Source organism: Macrobrachium nipponense, chromosome 7, assembly GCF_015104395.2.
Source record: "Macrobrachium nipponense isolate FS-2020 chromosome 7, ASM1510439v2, whole genome shotgun sequence".
Taxonomy (NCBI): Eukaryota; Metazoa; Arthropoda; class Malacostraca; order Decapoda; family Palaemonidae; genus Macrobrachium; species Macrobrachium nipponense.
In genome coordinates, this window is record NC_061109.1 from 48,947,133 (window position 1) to 48,965,497 (window position 18,365).

General features: G+C 41.7%; 1 protein-coding gene across 1 annotated transcript in view; it reads right to left on the reverse strand.

The window, feature by feature from the left end:
* LOC135217300 (GATOR2 complex protein MIOS-A-like) overlaps nt 1-18,365 on the reverse strand; it is a 189,681-nt gene that overhangs the window by 140,867 nt on the left and 30,449 nt on the right. Inside the window, 4 exon segments of the mRNA XM_064253066.1 lie at nt 1,311-1,408; nt 2,045-2,172; nt 15,442-15,610; nt 18,124-18,327. Of these exon segments, the coding sequence (XP_064109136.1) occupies nt 1,311-1,408; nt 2,045-2,172; nt 15,442-15,610; nt 18,124-18,327 (599 nt within the window).

Consider the following 18,365-nt stretch of genomic DNA (forward strand, 5'->3'; position numbering starts at 1 on the left):
AGTATAACTACAGTTCCCTGGATGCAGTTCACCAAGTTGAGTTTGGTAAATAGGGAACATAAACTATCCATGTTTGTCAATGACAAATCATCTTATGATTGTTTTACTGACCTAAAAAAAATGTCTTTATGTCTGCCTCAATGATATCTACATGGACATCTTGCAAGAAAATAATTTTCTAGTTTCACAGGCAACACTCTTATCTGTTTACCATATAAGAAACCTTGACCCATTTTGGGTCTCAATGATGGGGTGAAAGCATCAAAGTTAGGTTTATCATCATGTCTTCTTTGATGCTTTTTGGATTTTCAAAGGGTTCTAGAGACTTCTCTACAACATTTGGTTGTAGGAGTCTCTATACCAGTGTTGAAGGATCATCTATAGATTCAAAGGTATTTAAAATCTTAGGGGCTACTCATGTGGCATAAAAAAAATTAAACTTATAAGATACCAATAAGCTATAACTTCCCAATGTCTCCATACCCTAACCCTCAGGGATGGCAACAACATGCTCAGGGTAGTTCAATAGTGGGCCACAGCCACTTGATGGTGATGAGACAGAGCATTACACAAGCATTCACCCTCACTCTCATCATCTCAAGAGGATAAGCTGGACAGAAAGCCGAGTCCCATCCATGGAGCAGTTTCAAGTGATAATCCCATACTTGAGATGTCAATGACTAGCAAACTGATACCTTTCAGGTCCAAATATTATCGGGTGGTTCACAAAACCACCACTGATGCCACTACTAGCTTTGAAAACAAACTCCAATTCCAGCAATGATATCCCTTCTTAATAACTGGGACAGTGATAAAATAGTTTGTGTGGTTGAACAGCAACACATGGATAACAGGACAAAATGCAAGGATTAGAAGTTGAAACTGCAGAAACATATAGCTACTTTATGAAATACGTAATAGTTACAGAGGGGATGGAGAGCAAGGTTAGAGAAAACTGTTAAAATATAAAAGTAACTATGAGTAAAAGAGAAAGAATATAGACTACGTATTTGGATTCAACCGGAGAGAATAAAGATTTGCCCAGTTTAAGAGCCCTCTCATCCTTTGCATATCAGAACAACATAGTCTAATGTGAATCCATAAAACTTTAACAAGGGATTTTCACAAGGAAGCGACCATCCTCCGGTTAGTAATAGGAATATAGTAGCATTTTTACCTTTTATACCTCAAAACATGAGAAAGATGTAGTGAAAATTATAAGAAAACATGAGAGACATATGTAGTGAAAATTATGATAAGAGGAAAGCCACCCATGTAAGTCCAATAACACATGACAGGATAACACTTGCCTGATTATCCACAAATGAAGCAAACCTATGTTCATTGTGAGGATCTGTACAAATTCCATTGACTGCCTTAGTATTGACAGATGTAAGAGCCTTTGAATCTGCAAATAAAAATTATATTAGAATCAGAAATTTACCTCTTCACAAGTTCTAAGTGGAATAAAGTAAGTTTACCACCAACCTAAAACATACAATGCATATATACACTGATGTATACGTACTGCCAATTAGGCATATGATAGTCCACTGTTGGTTATACTATAAATACAAGAGAAATAACCAAATTATTGTTATGCATCTGAGCCAATATCTAAAAACTGAAGAGTTTTTGTTAGCTGAGAGCAAAACCCTTCCCTTCCAACAAGTAGGTTGGCTTAAACACACTTCAATAATCATTACTCTTGAAGCAGATACTCTATTTTAACCTGATGACCTAACTTAAGGATGCATATCAAAACGTAACCATGTACCGTATACAATTCAAGTTTGTAATTGTATAAGATAAGATATGCACAAATTCTACTTGAATAAACACAGGAGCTTCATAATTAGCACTTCATGCAATTACCGTACTTACAACAATAGGCATTCAAATGAAGGGTAAAAATAATACTGAAGTATTCATTTCATTGGAATCTTTTGGGACAGCAAACAGGAAAGAATGTTTCTCCCTCATCACCATACTACAGCATTTCTCACTTAATTCCCTTCTAATACAACATAATACAAACCCTTACCTCTAATGTCAAATAATTTTATATGCTTGTTGTTCATCCCAGTAATCAATGTCCTGCTCGCATGTAGAGAAAATGCTAAACTATGGCAGGTTTCATTCAAACCAAATTCAACCAGAGGTTTAACATCACTGAAAAAAAAATTCTACATTTCAGAAGAAAGTTAATCAATAAACTTTTTACACAGCTCATACCTTGATTAAAAATCAAATTTCTTCTAGAAATGTTTCATTACATGTACATCTATTACCCCTGCTAATTAATTGGGAATGTTGTGCTTCCACATTCAAGATTTTTTCTTCCTGCCAAGGGCAGATTAATTCAAGAATGGATAAACAAAAAATGTGACAAAACTTGGCAGACATTCATTATGGGACCTTTGAAATGACTGGACTAACTTTTTACGAGAAACCTGTCAAAGGCTTAATATTTTGGGCAGTTTAAATGCTTCTAAGTTTTCTCATATTTGTGGTATTTTTTCATATTACACTAATAAAGTTGCATCAATGAGTATGAATATCTCCTGACCAATCTCTGTGTTCCATCCTTATCATACAAAATCTATGTGATATGTCTTGAGCAATTTATAGTCTGGTGATCAATTCTTGGGCAATTTATAGTCTAGTGATCAATAACTTACAATTTATTTGAAATCTCAATCAGCTGATTCTAATCTACACAATCCTACAAATAAAGCAGACTGGGAAAAATACTCTTTATTTAAAGGAAAATTCCACATTATAATTTTTTAAGAGGCCAAAATGAAATCACTTTACAGCATAAATTTAATTATCGATGCTGCAGAACAAATGTGTTAAAAAACTAACACCAATAATAGCAAAAGCATTCACATGGTATAGTACACTGAAAACTTGCCAAAACCAATTCATCATCAGCCACAAACCACAAGTAAAAAAACTTGATTAACCTCAAAACATTAAAACCAAATCAGCAAAGTTTAAGAAAGATATAAAGTGAAAATTTTTTTTATGTAAATTACTTTTTACATAAAAATCAACAAACCAATTAAAAGAAAAAAAACGAGAAGATTTAATGGATCAACCAAGACCAATGAATACACAAAACCTTGATATTCCCTAAATTATAAACAAGACACACTAAGAAGACAAATCTTAAAACACCTACAGAACTGTATTATATTATCATAAAGGATTAGTCTATCCATATCTCAGCCTAACAACGGCTCTTCTCGGGCTGGTTTACAGAACTGTATTAGTTTATAAGAGAAAAATGATATTGTTATGATACAATAAAGTTTTATGCATACTTACCTGGCAGGTATATATATAGCTTATCCTCTTGACGCACTGGCAGAATTTCAAAACTCGCGGCAACCGCTAGTACACTGGTAGTTCAGGTGATGGCCACCCCGTTCCCGTGGCGCTGGTACTTGGAACTATTCCCGTTTTCCTCAGATTTTCTCTGAACCCTGTCTCCTGAGGGGAGGAGGGTGGGAATTTAATTATATATACCTGCCAGGTAAGTATGCATAAAACTTTATTGTATCATAACAATATCATTTTTATGCATGACACTTACCTGGCAGGTATATATATAGCTGATTGACACATTTGGAGGTGGGTCACAGACAGCAACATCGTCATAATTCAAAAATTAACTAAATTTTTAAAATTATTTATTAAGTTCCTTACCTGCTAAGGTAGACTGACTTCGTAGGTCCTGCCTCTTAGCCTGCTAAACCTTAGTAGCTCTCAACTAGGATGTGACCTGTTTGTTGAGAAAGCTAACAACAAGGGTCTGACAACTGGACATGACCAATCTGCTGACAGAGAACCCTAGCCCTCATTTACCACGGGCATTCATGCTAGGAAAGTTAGTCACCTGAACCACACACACATAACAATAATAAACACTACACCAAAAACTGAGCTGGTATTAACCTCTCAGACAACCATAAAAAACACTATAACCTAATTAAAATAAAAAACCTAGCATGTTATTAGGTTATGGGGTGGAAACTCCTGTTTGCCCAGTACTGCTACCTGAGGATACATACGGGCCTAACGTTTGACAATTATCAAAAGTTGTGTTCACGTCTCTAAAAGGAATGAGAGGCAACACAGAGTTTGTCCTCAAAAAACGCGAATCTATAATGTCCTTGAGGGCTAAATTTTTCCTGAATGCTAAGGACGTAGCTACTGCTCTCACCTCATGAGCTTTAACCTTAATCAAGCCGAAAGCATTCTTCCTGACAAAGTAAATGAGCTTCTTTAATGACTTCTCTTACAAAGAAAGCCATCGCGTTTTTAGACATAGGTCTAGTAGGATCTTTAACAGAGCACCACAGAGAACATGAAGTCCCCCTAATGCTTCTTGTTCTTTCTACGTAAAACCGTAAGGCTCTTACTGGGCAAAGAACCCTTTCTTGTTCTTGACCTACTAGATCAGCCAGTCCTTCAATCTCAAATTATCTTGGCCACGGATGCGAAGGATTCTCATTCTTTGCTAAGAACTCCTGTTGAAAAGAACAAACTGCTTTGTTGTGCTTCCAACCTACTTGTTTGTCCATAGCTTGCAGCTCGCTAATCCTTTTAGCTGTAGCTAAGGCTACTAAGAAAATAGTCTTCTTCGTTAGCTCTCGCAAAGACGAACTGCCCATAGGTTCAAACCTATCCGTCTCCAAGAACTTGAGAACGACATCCAATTTCCAAGAAGGAGTTCTGCAAAGTCGATCCTTCTTCGTATTAAAAGATCTGAGAAGATCTCTAAGATCTGCGTCGTTGGACAGATCTAAACCTCTGTGTCTAAACACTGCAGACAACATACACTTATAACCTTTAATTGTCTGATTAGCCAAACCCAGTTCCTTCTTCAGGTATAGAAGGAAATCTGCAATTTGTGTCACAGAGGTACTGGATGAAGAAATCTTCCGATTCTTACAGCATTTATGAAGTTCTCCCCACTTCGACTGGTACACTTTGATAAGTTGATGGCCTTCGTGCGTCTTAAAAAACTGCCTTCGCCTGCTTCTCTAGAAAAGCCCCCTCGCTCTGACAAGTCTTTCGATAGTCTGAACGCAGTCAGACCCAGAGCGTGGCGTTCTTGTTGGGCAACCCTGTCGAAGTGGGGTTGTTTGAGAAGATCTACTCTCGTGGGTAGACTTCTCGGAGAATCCACTGTCCATTCCAGTACTCTGTGAACCACGTTTGGGGCCGGCCAGTATGGGGCTATCAGAGTCAGCCTTGTTCCTCGACTTTCTCTGAATTTTTTCATTACCCTTCCTAAAATCTTGAACGGGGGAAAAGCCGTTACGCATCTAGACCCGTCCAATCTAGTAGGAAGGCATCGACTGCGACTGCAAGAGGGTCCGGGATTGGAGACAACAATAGTTCGGTAACCTCTTCGTCGCTGCGGCGGGGTAGCGAAAAGATCACTACTGGTGTGCCCCAGAGCTTCCACAGTCTCTGGCATACTTGAAGATGCAACATCCACTCCATGGAAAGCACTTGTCCGTCCCTGCTCAACAGATCCGCTCTGACGTTCTTCTCTCCTTGAATGAACCTGGTGAGCAGGGTGACGTTTTCTCTCTGCGACCACAGAAGAATCTCCTTCGCCAAGTTGCAAAGGACAACGAGTGGGTTCCTCCTTGTTTTTCGTGTATATGCCAGAGCTGTGGTATTGTCCGCGTTGATCTGCACCACTTTGCCGCTGATCCACGGTCTGAACGCTTTCAGAGACAAGAAGATCGCCATCAGTTCCTTCCTGTTTATGTGCCATGCCTTTTCTTCTTCGTTCCAAAGGCCTGACTCCTCCCGAGGGCCCAGCGTCGCTCCCAGCCTGCGTCTGACGCGTCGGAAAATAATATCCGGTCTGGGTTCCTCTGCTGGAGTGACGTACCCTCTGACAACCTCCCCGGAACTAGCCACCACTTTAATTCCTCCTTTATCTTTGAAGGAATTGGAAACCGGAAGGAATCTGGTTGCGATCTTCTTGGCCAGACTTCGTTCAGAAAGAACTGTAAGGGCCTCATGTGAAGTCTCCTAGTGAAATGAACCGCTCTAACGAAGAGAGTGTCCCCAGCAGGCTGGCATCCACTCTCTCGCCGAGCATTGGTCTTTCAATAGGAATTCTTGCACTTTCCGCAGGCACATGGTCTGCCTTCGGGGTGACGGAAAAAGCCCAAAAAGTCACTGAGGATATCAGAATCCCCAAATAAACTAGCTCCTGAGAGGGGATCAACCGTGACTTTTTCAGGTTTACCATCAGACCCAGTTGCTGAGTTAACTCCAATGTGATGTTCGTGTCCTCCAGACATTGCTGTTTTGATTGTGCTCTTATGAGCCAATCGTCGAGGTAGAGAGAGACTCTGACTCCTAACAAATGAAGCCACTTCGCCACATTCGACATCATTCTTGTAAAAAATTTGAGGGAGCCGTGCACAGACCGAAGCAAAGGGCTTTGAATTGATAAATCACCTGTCCTGGATCACGAATCTCAAATATTTCCTGGACCTTGGAGTGAATCGGAATATGGAAGTACGTATCCTGAAGGTCCAGCGTTACCATCCAGTCCCCTGGTCGTACGCTGCCAGTACTGAATCATTGTTCGTCTCCATCGTAAACTTGGTCTTTTCTACGAACAAGTTTACTGACTTACGTCCAGTACTGGCCTCCAACCTCCTGATGACTTCGGTACTAGAAACAGACGGTTGTAAAAACCGTGGGGATTCGTGATCCAGAACCGGTTCTATGGCCCCCTTTTCTAACATGCTGGCAACTTGATGCCAAAGAGCCTCTCTCTTCTCTAAATCGATGTAATGAGCCCCTAGGGCTCTCGGAGCTGTAGCGAGAGGTGGCTTCTTGAGAAAGGGGATCTTGTATCCTTCCTTCGCTACCTTTACAGACCAAGGATCCGCTCCTTTGCTTTGCCAGACTTCCCAGAAGTCTAAAAGTCTGGCCCCCACACAAGTCTGGAGGACTTCTGACTCATTGCTTGGTTGAGGTTTTCGAACCTCTTTTGGCTGGAACTCTTTTCCCTCTAAATGCTGGTCGGGAAAAAGTCTCTACCCCGAAAGGGCTGCTGTGATGTCTTTGTATCCTTCGGGGTCTTCTTCATTACATTAGAAGGTAAATACTTCCTTACAGAAGACGTAAGAAGATCCTGAGTAGCCTTCTGAGTGAGGGAGAGCGAGATGTCCTTAATGATATCCTGAGGGGAAGGCTGTCCTGAAAGCGGAGAGAACATCAACTCCGACTTTTGCGCGTTCGAGACTCCTTTAGCAGCGAACGAGCACAAAAGATGTCTTTTCTTCAAAACGCCTCTGCTGTAAAAAGTGAAGCCAATTCATTAGCTCCATCTCTCAAGGCTTTATCCATACAGGACATGATACTTCTCGGCAACTCGGATTCTGACGAATCTTCCATCTCCGAAGTCCGAGCCAGGGCCCCCAACGACCAGTCAAGAAAATTAAACACCTCAAAAGTCAGATAGATACCTTTGAGTAAATGGTCGAACTCTGACGAAGTCCACCACACTTTGGCTGAATGTAAAAGCATGTCTACGGGAGCTGTCCACTATGTTGGAAAAGTCTCCTGGGAGGAGGCAGGAACTCCCAGGCCAAGACTTTCCCCCGTAGCATACCAAAACACCAGACTTAGAAGCCAACTTGGCCGGAGGAAAGGCAAAAGAAGTCTTCCCCGACTCTCTCTTCTCCTTCAACCACTCATTTACGCGTTGAAGGGCTTTCTTGGCCGAAATAGACAAAGTCATTTTCAAAAAAGACGATTTCTTGGCTGTCTTCGTCTTCGAAAATTGAGACAAAGGCGATGGCGGGCCTGAAGGTTGAAAATCTCCTTCAAACAAAGAAAGAAGGCACTCTGTTAGTCTCTTGTAGTCCGAAGAAGGAGCTTCCACATTCTTGTCCTCTTCCGCACTCTCCACATTCTTCCTCCTGCGAAGAAATATCTTGAAAACCAAGATCCTGATGACTCTCCAAAGTGGACTCCTTATGCAGAGCCTGCTTAGAGAGCGAATGCGGCGCTGTCTCCTTGTAAAACTCCTCTCTTCCTTGTCGAGAAAAAGTTTCGACTTGCTGCCGCCTGCGTCCTCCTGAACGTATGCGTCCACCATGCGTCCATCACTCTTCCTCTTGCGTCCTGCGTCCTGCACTGCTTCGTCCTTCTTAAGGGATGCACTGCGTCCTGGCTTGCGTTGCACGTCCTGCGTCCTCTTGGAGGACTTGACCGGGAGAGACGAGTCCTTACGTCTAACCGAAGGTTGTTCGGGCTTCTCCCATGATTGTACAATCACTGCTAATCTCTCCTGCATGTCCCGCAGAACTTCCTTCGTCTCCGCTTCCTTACGAGACTCCTGATGATGAGGAGATCGAGGATGCACCGGGCTAACACGGAGAGGCGAGCGAACCTGCGGTCTACGCAGAGGAGTTCCTCTAAGCGGAGAAACACCTCTCACCGCACCGCTAGTAACTTCCAACTGACGAGAAATCCTCTTCCTTTTGATAGGGATAATTTCTTCATCCTCCGATGAAAAAATCTCAGGGCTACTCCACCCTTCTTGGTCAACAGCCCATTTCATCCTGTGATGAGGACGGAAAGTATGACCTCTTGAGAGGATGCGATACTTCCGCGAAAACGCCTACTCCTTCCTGACGCCGAACTATCCGAAGAATAACGGCACTTCCCAGTATCGCCTTTTCCATGGCGTACTGCTGCAGCCTAGGAAGCAACAGGACTGCCTGAAGGGACGACTGATCGCGAGTAAACCCCTCTCGCCTCCCTTCGACTGTCGACCATGCCTTCTCCCTTCCCTTGGGTCTGGGAGCTTGACAGAGGTCTCGGTCTAGGAGCACGAGAGGGACGATCAGGCGCCCCCTCCACAACACTGTCACCAAACACTTCCACTTTGTCTGTTAATCGTTTAAATTTGTGGATCAGTAGTATCCTCAGATACAGCAACGGCGCGCAGGAGAAACCTGAGGGGAAGGTGCTACGTCTACATGTGAATGAGCTGGAGAAGACACATGCAAAGATTCATTCAAAGGCTTACTCGAAGATCCCGATCTCTCACTCCTTAGAGACAGATCTTCTAAACCCGATCTTTTTCTAATCTCTCAACATACTTCATAAGAGCCGTTCCACTCTTTCTCATTCAGACACTGACATTCATTGCACCTATTGCCCACGTACATACAAACTCCCGACACTTCTTACAAATAGTATGTGGATCTACCGATGATTTCGGCAGTCTCACCTTACACCCTTCTTTCACACAAACTCTAAACATACTTCCTGAATCAGACATACTAAATCAAAATCCAAACAAAATGCGATTGCCACGCTAACTTCGTGAATACGATACCAATTATCCAAAAAGTCAGTCAACAAGCAGGAAATTCTAACAGAGAACCAACAACGATGTTGCCGGTTCGGCTGGCAGAGAAAATCTGAGGAAAACGGGAATAGTTCCAAGTACCAGCGCCACGGGAACGGGGTGGCCATCACCTGAACTACCAGTGTACTAGCGGTTGCCGCGAGTTTTGAAATTCTGCCAGTGCGTCAAGAGGATAAGCTATATATATACCTGCCAGGTAAGTGTCATGCATAAAAATCAGAATTTGCCCTTTTCTCCTGCAGACATCAATCTTTATCTAATCAAATACTTAATTCCCTTAGTCATAAGTTATTTAATCCAATTTTAAAACCTTTTTTTAGACTAAGTAGCGGTTTCAAAAAGAATGACATATCATCATTCTTTATCTAATCAAATACTTAATTCCCTTAGTCATAAGTTGTTTAATCCAATTTTAAAACCTTTTTTTAGACTAAGTAGAGGTTTCAAAAAGAATGACATATCATCATTAAACAAATAGCCAAACAAGACAGACCCCAATAATTCATTACACAAAACACTACCACTTCACTACTTTTACTTCTAAAAAGCTTATGAAACTACTCCTTTGACATATGCTACACTGAAAGGACAAATTTTTAAATCAATTTGTATCTTTCATAGCTAAAAAACCTGAGGTCTTAACAATAGGATTACTTTCCAAGCACCAGCTGTTAACCAGTTAAAACAATCAAAGACTGTAAAGCAAGGAATCTGTGAGATCTGGCAACACCTACGCGTACGAGGTCATAGCTCGTCAGACACTGCGCATTGGACCTCATAATGCTTCAGTCTTTCCTCAACCCAGGAGATAATAAGAGATAGAGAGGGGCGGCTAGAGGTGGGCAGTAAAAGTTACAACCTCATGTTTGTTAGCTATAAAAAATACAAATTGATTTTAAAATTTGTCATTTGTTCACATGCGGAACAAACCTTCGGTCTTAACAATAGGATAGACTTGCACTTAATGGGAGGTACAAGCATCCTGAACCGGCTGAGAGTTAACACAGCTGACCACCTGTCTAGAAGAACGAGTTCTAAAGAAGGTGGATCAATGCCCATGAAAGAGAGAAAAACTGATATCTAACAACTCAGCTGTCTGGGTTGCAATACAATTATAAATAAGCAGATTCATTGCATCCAGGGGACCAAAGAAAATTCTGACTGTTCATATAACAAACCATATAGTCACAGGGGTCTGTTATTACTCCTCACTTCCCCTTGCTAGAGAGAGGGTTTGATTATTTAAAAAAACAAAAGCAAAACAACTATCAGTATGACTACCTTACTTACCTGTATCAGTCCAGCATATGATATGTCTATTCCTCAACTCCCCTGTAGGAAGAAGAAAGGAACAAAGAGAAAGAAAGATACCAGCCAACTCACTCATTCTCTCTTCCTCACAATCATCCTAGGTAAGATACAAAATTGCCCGGTGAAGCGCAATGGGTGAATTACACAACTTGTTGGACACCCACCACAGGGCCCAAGGAAAACATGTCCTAAGACCTGTGGGCAACATCTCTTAGGTAAAATGACGTGAACATGGATTGATGCAACCAGGTATCAACGTTCAAAATCCTATGAACAGCAAAAGTTTTCTTAAATACCAGAGAGGAACTTATACCTCTGATGTCATGTGCTCTAGCCTACATAGACTCAGCGACAGAACCATCAAGAGGCGAGCAAGCCTGCTTGATCACCTCACATATCCAGAAAGAAATAGTGTTCATAGAAACTTCTTTCCTGGGCCGACCAGTGCCAACAAAAAGCATACGATACCTAGGTCTTACATGTCGAGTTCTTTAAGATAGCAATGTAGGGCTCTGATAGGAGATAGCAAGAGTTCTTGTGGGTCATCGTCTATAAAGTCATGGAGAAAAAAAAAAAAAAAAAAAAAAATGAGGCGGCAAATCTGTCATCACGCACCGAGGGATTCTGGGTCTTGGCCAAGAATTCCGAGATAAACTCGAAGGTCACAGACCCCCAACCCCTGGTATGTTTCACATCATAACTTAGGCCATGAAGCTCCCCTACTCTTTTCGAAGAAGCCAAGGCCAAAAGGAAAACTGTCTTGAGCATAAAATCTCTGTCTGATGATCGATGCAAGGGCTCAAAAGGAGCTAGAGTGAAACTTCTCTGGACAAGCGAAACATCCCATACTGGAGGCTGGAGTTCCCTTGGAGAACAGGTCACCTTGAAACTCCTGAACAACAAGGAGATCTCCCAGGATGAAATGTCCACGCCTCTCAGACATAACACCAAACTCAACGTTGCTCTGTAACCCCTGACAGCAGAAGCAGGAAGGCCTTTCTCATCCCTAAGAAAGACCAAAAAATATGCTATACATTGAACAAAGGTTTTGAGTGGAGAGAAACCCTGTTGACGACACCAATCACAGTAGACTGCCCACTTCCCCTGGTAACTGCTGAAGAGGACTTCCTGAGGTAACTGGACATACGTCCTGCTGTTCCCTGAGTAAAGCCTATCACTCAGAGGAGATATTTGATAAGTCTCCATCCGTAAAGAGACAGGGATTCTACCGACTATTGAAACCTTTCGACGTGTGGCTGGCAAAGAAGCTGCTGCCACATGGGAATCTCTCTTGGAACCTCTGACAGAAGGAACAGAAGGTCTGGAAACCATTCTGCTTGCAGCCACAAGGGAGCTACCAAAGTCATCCTGAGATTTCGAGAACTCATTACCCTGTTCAGAACTTGACGGATCAGGCAAAATGGAGGGAAGGTGTACACCTCAAGGTTGTCCCAAAGGTGTTGGAAGGCATCTTCTGCTAGAGCAAGAGGATCCGAGACCACCAAACAGTAAACTTCCAGTTTTCTGTTGAAGCGAGTTGAAAAGAGGTCTGGCATAGACCTGCCCCAAACCTGAAAAAGCCTGTCCGCCATGACCTGATGCAGAGACCACTCCGTGCCCAGGATCTGGTTCCAACGACTCGGCCTGTCGGCGACCAAATTCCTCTTGCCTGGAATGTATCTGGCCGAGAGCTCTACCAAATTGTTGATTGCCCACTGGTGTAACTCGACTGTCAATGAATGTGACAAGACACCAGACCCAGAAAAGCTGCCTTCAGCTCCAAAACATTGATGTGTAGCAGCTTGTCTTCCTCAGTCCAAACGTCTGACACAATGAGGTCCCCTAGATGAGCACCCCAACCTGTGAAAAAGGTATCTGAAAACATTAGGAAGTCTGGAGGACGAAAACGCATAGGAACACCCACCAAGGTGATTCTGGTCGTCCAACTACCAACGAAGGTCTTGCCTCACCTCTTCGGACAGAGGAACTCTCTGAAGAAGGGAATCTCCTGCTGGGGACCAGAAGTCTTTCAATCTTCATTGCAGAGATCGTAGATGAAGATGAACATGAGGGACCAGCTTCCTCAGAGAAGACAAAATCCCCAGGACCTGCCACTTGGTGAGCTGGTTGTTCTGGTTGTGATAGGAACTTGCATGCCACTAACCACAAGTTCTCCAACCTCTGGTCAGATGAAAAATCTCTATAACCATCTTAGATAAAGGGCTTTCTGGCTGGAAACAAGATTCGACTTCTCTAGGTTTACTATTATGCCTAGCTCAAGGCAAAACTGAAGAAGACAATCTCTGTCCTGCAGCAGTTTCTCCCTGGAGCTTGCTAAGACCAACCAGTCATCGAGGTATCTTAACAGGCGAATCCCCTGAGCATGAGCCCATGTCGAGACAAGGACCCTTGTGAACACCTGAGGGGATGTGGTCAACCCAAAGCACAGGACCTTCAACTGGTATATCTGCTCTCCCTGAGTGAAGCGAAGAAACTTCCTGGATGAAGGGTAAATAGGGATCTAGAAGTAAGCATCCTTTAGGTCTACTGACAGCAAGAAGTCGTTATCCCTCACTGCTGCTAACACTGTTTGTGGCGTTTCCATCTTGAACCTTGTCTTCCTCACAAAATGATTCAAAGTCGATTGCTGGTACCCAATTGCCTTTCGCTTTTGGTACCAGGAAAATGAGACTGTAAAACCCCGGAGATGGACGCATTACTTCCTCTGTCGCACTCTTGTTCAGCTTTTTCGACACTTTCCAACCTCCTCCTGCTCCGGCAAAGGAGACCGACAACATGAAGCAGAGGGCTTGGCAGTATCATCCTCCTTTTGCAGCAACACTGATGAAGCTTCCCTAGGGAGCCTAGCATTCTGGACATTGTTGGTAGGAGAAAAGTCTCTAACACTTGAAGACCCTTCTACTGAAGGTTCCCAAGTGTCATCAAGCAATGACACTTGTGCAGGGTCCCGGCTCGAACCACGTACATACATTTACGATCCATCTTCTTTACAGTGAAGGCAAAAAACCTCTTCCAAAACAGAGTCCAGCCTCTTGAAGACCGCTTGAAACAATGCCTTGGATGGCTCAGCGAGAGAGGACGATGACATCATAGCAGGAAGTGATGATTTCATAGAGACAGGAGGATGAGAGGCGATGGGAGTGACGTCACAACATCTTTATGGCCAGCGCTAGTCGATGGCCTCACTAGCAGAGCGATAAGGCATGACCCAGGGACTGTAGGCAAGGCTCCACAAGATGGCTGCATGCGAGAGCCAACATAGAGGAGTTCAGGGGGAGGCGGGAGAGTGATGGGGGCGGGAGGGGGGCACGAGCCTCCAAGAAATGCGACGACAGTCCATTCAAGGAGGGTGAACCCTGTAGCCCAATCAACGCCCAGACTGCCACCATCTTGGACGACTCCGAATCAACAAAAGAATTAGATGGAGCAGCCTCCTCCTCCTAGGAGGATAATTGGAACCCGAGGGAGAGGGGGTTACATTAAACATAACATCACCCTGTGGCACTCCCAATACTTCCATCGATGAATCAATGGAAGAAAAGGAAGGTGACATGGTAACACTAGAACTAGCCATAGGAAGAGCGATTGAGGGAGAGGGAGCAGCCGAATCGTCCAGACGAGGTGAGGAAAACTCCTCCTAAAAAGGAAGACGAAACTCTGCGATGTTCCCTCTTCCTATAAAACACCCTCCACTGCAACTTAGGCCAGGAATGATATTCCCGGCAGGGATTCATAACTCTACAAATATTTGCTCTGCAACTAGTGCATGTCGTATGCAGATCCATAGCCAACGACACTACAAACCATTAGCACGGAAAACCCTGAATACCCAGGCATATGTGTTGACAAGGCTGTGAAGACTTGGATGAAGCCATAATAAACTAAAACAATCACACACAACAACCGGCTTGGAAGGAGAGCAAAGTGCTAGCATCTACTCCCCAAGGCGGTTAAGGAAAGACTGAAACATCACGAGGTCCAGCGTAAGATCTCTGATCAGTTATTACCTCGTATGTGCAGGTGTTGCCAGATCTCACAGATTCCTTGCTTTACAAACTTTGATTGTTTTAACTGGTTACCAGCTGGCACTTGGAAAGTAATCCTATTGTTAAGACCGAAGGTTTGTTCTTCATAAGAATAAAGTACTATAAGACAAAGATATCTCACACACACACACACACATTAGACAACGGTATCTCACAGGAGTCAAGGCTCCACTGTTTTTGCCTTTTACATTAATTTCTTTCCTTTGGTTTTTTGCCCCAATACTATTTATCTTCTTTTACTTTTAATTGGCTTTATTTTTTCACATCATTTAAAACCAAATCCTTTGGAAAATACAGAAATGTGACTACATGATCTCGCAAAACTTGCCAACAATAACAATAATAATAATCATAGTACTTTTGCGATTACAAATTTTTGTACGTACTGTAATTATCTACTACATAATGAATAAATCAAGTCCATTTTTACCACCAGATTCAATCAAAATAATTGTGAGGGAATGATGAGCTTGATACTGTTCTAAAAACTATTCTTGTTCCATTTATGTTCTCTCTCTTTTCAAGTCAATATGATGTAATAGTAGTTAAGTAGACATTCATTGAAAAAGTCAAGGATCAACATAAAATTACCACTTGTTTACAGATAAACATGCTAAAACTATTTTATACCTCGAAGAGTTTTTCTGCTCATTTGAATACGAAGATGGCTGACTACCACGGGTAACATCCCAAACACTAACTGAAGGATCAGATCGTCCCCTGTCTAGACCTGCTGCAAGAAGCTGCGGCTCCTGGGTGTTCCACGACAGAGAATTGACAGGACGGGAATGCTTTGGAACTGTGGGCAAAATGAGATATCTAAACAAAAACAAACATTCATAAATTTATTTAGGATTAGAACTTGCAAGGTTGAACAGTGAAGACAAAAAGAATACCAAGGAAAATTTTGAGAGAAATTATTCTACCACCAAAGCTGTAATAAACCCTTCCTTGATAGCCCACCACTGGAACTGCTTTCAGTTTGGGAGTAGTACAACGTGGTCCAAGAGTAAATCACAACCCTTAACATTTTTTTTTAAGAATATTCTATTGCATTAAAAACTCCTGCATTATACTAGAATAAAAGTTTCCTTTCCTCAAAATTTGTTCAGTGATATTAGCAAATACATAACAAGATACTATATCAAACAGTTAAAAAAGTTTCCAATACAATAAACTTTTCAAGGGCGTGAAGTTTATATTCACTGTAAATGGATACGAGTAATGCTTATCTGAAAAGCAAAAGGAAGAAGGTTCCACCACTGCACATTCCTAGGATTGTCCATTGTCCACCATCACTTTTCTGTGATGAATGAGTGGAGAGAAGGGAGGGACGTAGGACACTGAACATTATGACTGATTGATTTTTTTTCAAAGTTTTATTTTTTTAAAAACAGGGACACCCTGAATTTATTGATTGATTTGTAAAGTTTTATTTTAAAAACAGACACTGAATATTATGACTGATTGGTTTGTAAGGTTTTATTTTAAAAACACTGTTATGCAAACCCTTTGACCATAATTAGCCTCAATCACACTTGAAGAGGGAGAATGAAGCAGAAGAGCCTTTGAAGAGAATTGAAAACCCTGATGCAATACATATAATTCTCATAATGAAAAGCCAGTTGAACCAGCAATGACCCTGGAAATCCATGTAGTTTTCACAAATGAAGAATATAATGAAAGAGATATATACCTGGGTGGTACCAGCACAAAGCACTTGAGGTGTAAGGGTGGGTGTGAAAAATAAAACTACTGGTAAAGTAAAATAAGGACACCCTAAGAAACACCTAATTATGCACAACCAATAAGCAATGGAAGCCAGCATGAAAGAAGAGCCTCAATAAAGTTTAAACATAGTGACAAGAGTGAAAGGATAAAAAAAATAAAAAGACATGTCTGCTGACAATGACCTTGGATATCCAGGTAGTTTCTGAGAGTAAATAATGCAACAATGAGCATATATAGGTAGTATGGGCACCAAAAAGCCTGATGAGTAAAAATGGAGATTTAGAGAAAACCCCACCTCCTGATAAAATACAACAGCAAAGAGGTATAAGGCACTTAAAGCCAAGAAGGCCTTAGTACCAAAAAACCATGTGTGTAAAAGTGGGTAGTTCAAGAAAATCCAACCTCCTGATAAAATAAAACAGCAAAGAGGTAAATGGCACTTCAAGCCATGAAGGCCTTGGCATAAAAAAATCCTGGTGTAAAAGTGGGTACTTCAAGAAAACTCCACCTCCTGATAAAATAAAATAGCAAATGGGGGCATTCTGAAACATTTAAGTATTTTATGCCTAACATGGTAGCAGTGGAAACCAGTCAATTTCAGCAATTCAAGAGACAAGGCAGAAAAAATCAAGTGAACTGGATAGACACAGGAAAACCACTGGAGATGCAGACACAGAAAACTTAAGAAAAGCACAGCAAAGCATCCAATAACATGGATCCTGAGAATTGTTCATTAAAAGGAGACTGTCGGCCACTAACATGTTATCTAAGGAATTTTGTATGTATATATTTATGTATACCAGTGCTAACTAAGCAAAGAATTTGGCCTTGTGAACTGCCCAAAAAGAAAAACAGTAAACTCCCTTACCATGGTTTATAAGCAACAGGAACTCTCAAGCAACCAGTACATTTTTCCTCCAATTGCCACAAAATCAAGAATTATTTACAAAATATAAGAGGAAGAATTTACTTATTTACTTAATTTCAAAATATATTGAATATATTTAGTTTTTGCCCTTCCATTGACAGCTTTTTTCTTCACCTTTTTAAGCAGACAATTCTAGAACTCCACTAGTCGGTTCTCCCTCTCCTGCCTCCAGTGGATAACTTAACCAGAGACAATGAGTCAATGAGTGCTTAGATTAAAAAAAAGTACAAGCAAAGCACAAAATTGAAGTTTAAATAAGAAAAATCATTTAAAGTCTGTGTATCAGTAACAGACCTTCAGTAGGTTTAATTAAATAGTGTTACATAAGCAAAGTTACTGTGCAAGCCTAGCCTGCATCTGTATATGTATTCTATGTTTTATGTTAAGGTAAACTAAGACCTTACTGTGCCAAGAATAAAATGTACAATAATAAAGAGTTTAGGTTTGCAAAAAAAGAGAAGAATTATTTGCATATTTTCAATTCTTTATGTGAAGCTGGTATCTCTAACCACTGTTAAGTTCAAAGGACAACTTTAAACCTATCCAACACTTGGTTTGTCCAACCTAAACCAGACATCAAGCAAAACATGAAAAAATGGAAAGTTGGTAATCCATAACTGCACTTTTTAGTGAAATGGTCTTAGCATACTTACTGAATTCCTTCCCCTTAATCCCTCGAGGGTCATGAACCTTGCTGAAATTAGTGAGCGCTACCTTGCCATTAGCTTGCCCTACAGCTATGAGATGACTAGAAGGATCAGTTTCCAGGCCAGGACACCAAGCCACACATTTAATATACTGAAGGTCACTGTTTGTCGCTAAGAGAGAAGCAGCTGTTTTGGGACCCAGTCTAAAACCTGAAAAGGAATAATAAGACAGAATAAAAAAAAATCCA